General features: G+C 46.8%; 1 protein-coding gene across 1 annotated transcript in view; it reads left to right on the forward strand.

The window, feature by feature from the left end:
• The window catches only part of Ppp1r7 (protein phosphatase 1 regulatory subunit 7), a 22,748-nt gene that overhangs the window by 6,253 nt on the left and 13,670 nt on the right, over nt 1-2,825 (forward strand). The window contains exons 3-5 of the mRNA XM_021197806.2: nt 1,232-1,287; nt 1,895-1,960; nt 2,411-2,541. Coding sequence (XP_021053465.1) covers nt 1,232-1,287; nt 1,895-1,960; nt 2,411-2,541 — 253 coding nt within the window. The remainder of the gene's footprint in view (nt 1-1,231; nt 1,288-1,894; nt 1,961-2,410; nt 2,542-2,825) is intronic.

The raw sequence follows: 2,825 nt of genomic DNA on the forward strand, positions 1-2,825 counted from the left end.
TCACTTGGTAGACCAGGCTGGCCTCGAACTCAGAAATCCACCTGCCTCTGCCTCCCGAGTGCTGGGATTAAAGGCCTGCGCCACCAGGCCCGGCTAAGAGCTTCATTTTTAAGAGCGCTGGATGGGCTCTTCCAGAGGATGGGGGGTTCAATTCCCAGAACCTATGTCAGCTTACAGCCATCTTGTAACTCTAATTCTAGGGAAGCTGACACCCTCTTCTGGCCTCTACTGGCCTTACAAGTGGTGGAGAGGCACACATGTAAACAAAACATAAAATAAATACAAAAAAAAGTCCAAGACCTGAGCTATACAATGAGACCCTGTCTAAAGGGGGAGGAGGAACACGAATCCAGTCAGAATAGAGAGCTTTATTTGGATACCTGTTGGTACAAACTAAGGAAACATCATAAGACTACTGGGAATAGTGGGTAATACTTGGAGAGTGGTGGGGAAAGCACTGTTATTCTCAAAGTGTTACGGGGAGTGTATGCATATATATTAGCATTTAGTTCTTTCAACCTCATAATCAGGTTCTGATGAAATGAAGATGAGGGGCTTGTCATATGAGGCTCTTGACTGCAGCAGGAAGCAGTTTATATCTGACTCTCAGGGGTGGATAGTCTCATGAAATCCAAATGGGCTTCTCTGCTGGAATTAGTTCACCAGGCTTCCAGTTGAGAAATATGCTTAAATTATTCAGTGAAGCTCTTTGATCCTGGCTGTTGAGCTCTACTTCATTTTGCTTCCCTCTCTGTCAGAGAAGCATCTGTAGATGCTGGGCCACTTTCCAAAGCAATAAAAGGCACATCCAAGAACATGTAATGTACCCAGCATGATCTGTTCAAGTGGCCTGATTTATTGCCACAAACAAAAGGAAAGTATTCACATGGGTGGATAGGCTGCTGGCAGCACGAATTCCAGGGATTCCAAGAAGAGGACAGCCTTGATAGGGACATGTTTCCCAGCAGTGACTAGGCTTGACCAAGTTCACCAAGACTTAGGCAGCTGCCCTCCTCCTCTTTCCCACCAGGAGCATCAGGCTGCGTTGGGATTCTTGGGAGATTCAGAGGCACACAGAGGTGGAGACTGTTGTCACTCTTCTCGTCTCTAGTGTCCCAGCATTTGAGTTAGCCCAACTTCTCCAGTCCTAGGGCAGAATGGTGACTCTACCTACTAAAACCTGTGGCTGCTGACTCATAGAAACAGAGTTGTTCTTTTTCTTTCTTTTTAGAGGAACATGAGCTGGCAGTAGATATGGAAACCATCAACCTGGACCGAGATGCAGAGGTAATGCTGCCTGCCTGACCTAGTGTCAAAGGACATGGTTACAGAGGACTCTAACCATCAGCTAACCATCTTTAATAAAGATGACAAATTAGTAATTAGAGAGATCACCTAAGCCTCCCTTGATTGTGTTGGTTTCCTGGTTTTGTTTTGTTTTGTTTTTGTTGTTTTGTTTTGTTTTTGTTGTTGTTATTTTGCTATTTTTAATACCAGCAGTTGAAATCTATTTCCGCTTAGCCAGTAAGAACTATATGGCAGATGAAATGCTTTTGACTCAAGTTAGTTACATGAGTCCAGCAATCATGTTGATGGCAGGATCCTCACAAACCTCAGTTTTGGGAAAAGTCTGTGTGTGTCCCCAGTTGCTAGGAGATTGAATTCAGACTGATCCCTACACTAGGTCTGTTTTATACACGACTAACACACTAAATCACAGCTAAACCGAAGAGTGTCTACCTGTTGACCTACATTGTGTCATTGTCACCTGCCAGTCCCGAATGGATGTGGCCCATCCTCTCCCTTGCCTCCCCACATGGCACTCTCCCACGTAGCTCCTGGCCAGGTCTCTAAGAACTCTGATGGATCTGAGAAAGATCCTTCTGTGTTTCAGGATGTTGATCTGAATCACTATCGAATTGGAAAGATTGAAGGCTTTGAGGTGCTAAAGAAAGTGAAGGTGAGAGGGTTGGGGAGTGTGCAGTCCTTGTTCCCATCCTGTGGGTGGTCCTGGCCTACCCTCTTATCTCTATTCTGAGTGGGAAGGTGTTCCTGTACTTGGAGAGCTCAGGCCTGTCTGGGCTCAGGCTGCTTCCGTGAGCCCTTGCACAGCCCTTGTCCGTAGCTCACTGCAGTTAAGTTTGCTTCTCAAAATGGAGCCCAGTAAAGGTTCCTTCAACTTCCAGGACTTGGCCTACACTCCAACCCTATTCAATGTCTCCCCACACAGGTGTGCTCAGCATGGGGTCAGCCTGGCTTCCCTTTGGGCCTGTACCTGTCCTCAAGTAGAGGAGGGTAATTCCAGCTTCCCACTCTCACTTACCTGCCTCCTGAAGGCCAGCTAAACCAGCCCCTGGAGGGTGGCCCTGTGTTCTCCTGAGCCAATGCCAATTCCCTTCCTACCCTCCAGTCACTCTGCCTTCGTCAAAACCTAATTAAATGCATTGAAAACCTGGAAGAACTGCAGAGTCTTCGGGAACTGGATCTCTATGATAATCAGATCAAGAAGATTGAGAATCTTGAGGCACTGACAGAATTGGAGTGAGTAGGGGAACCCATAGGAGGTGGGACAGGTTGGGTAGCTAGGTTCCTCAGAACTTCCCCACGACCTTCCTGTCCTCCTGAAGGGCTGCCTCTATACCAGTCCTGTCCTGTGCTAGGGCTCCTACGAGGGAGCAACAGCTTCATAAATACTGTAAGCACTGAAGCAACAGCTTCATACNTGCTGTAAGCACTGAAGCAACAGCTTCATAAATACTGTAAGCACTGAAGCAACAGCTTCATACGTGCTGTAAGCACTGAAGCAACAGCTTCATAAATACTGT

The sequence above is a fragment of the Mus pahari genome, chromosome 5 (assembly GCF_900095145.1).
Source record: "Mus pahari chromosome 5, PAHARI_EIJ_v1.1, whole genome shotgun sequence".
NCBI lineage: Eukaryota > Metazoa > Chordata > Mammalia > Rodentia > Muridae > Mus > Mus pahari.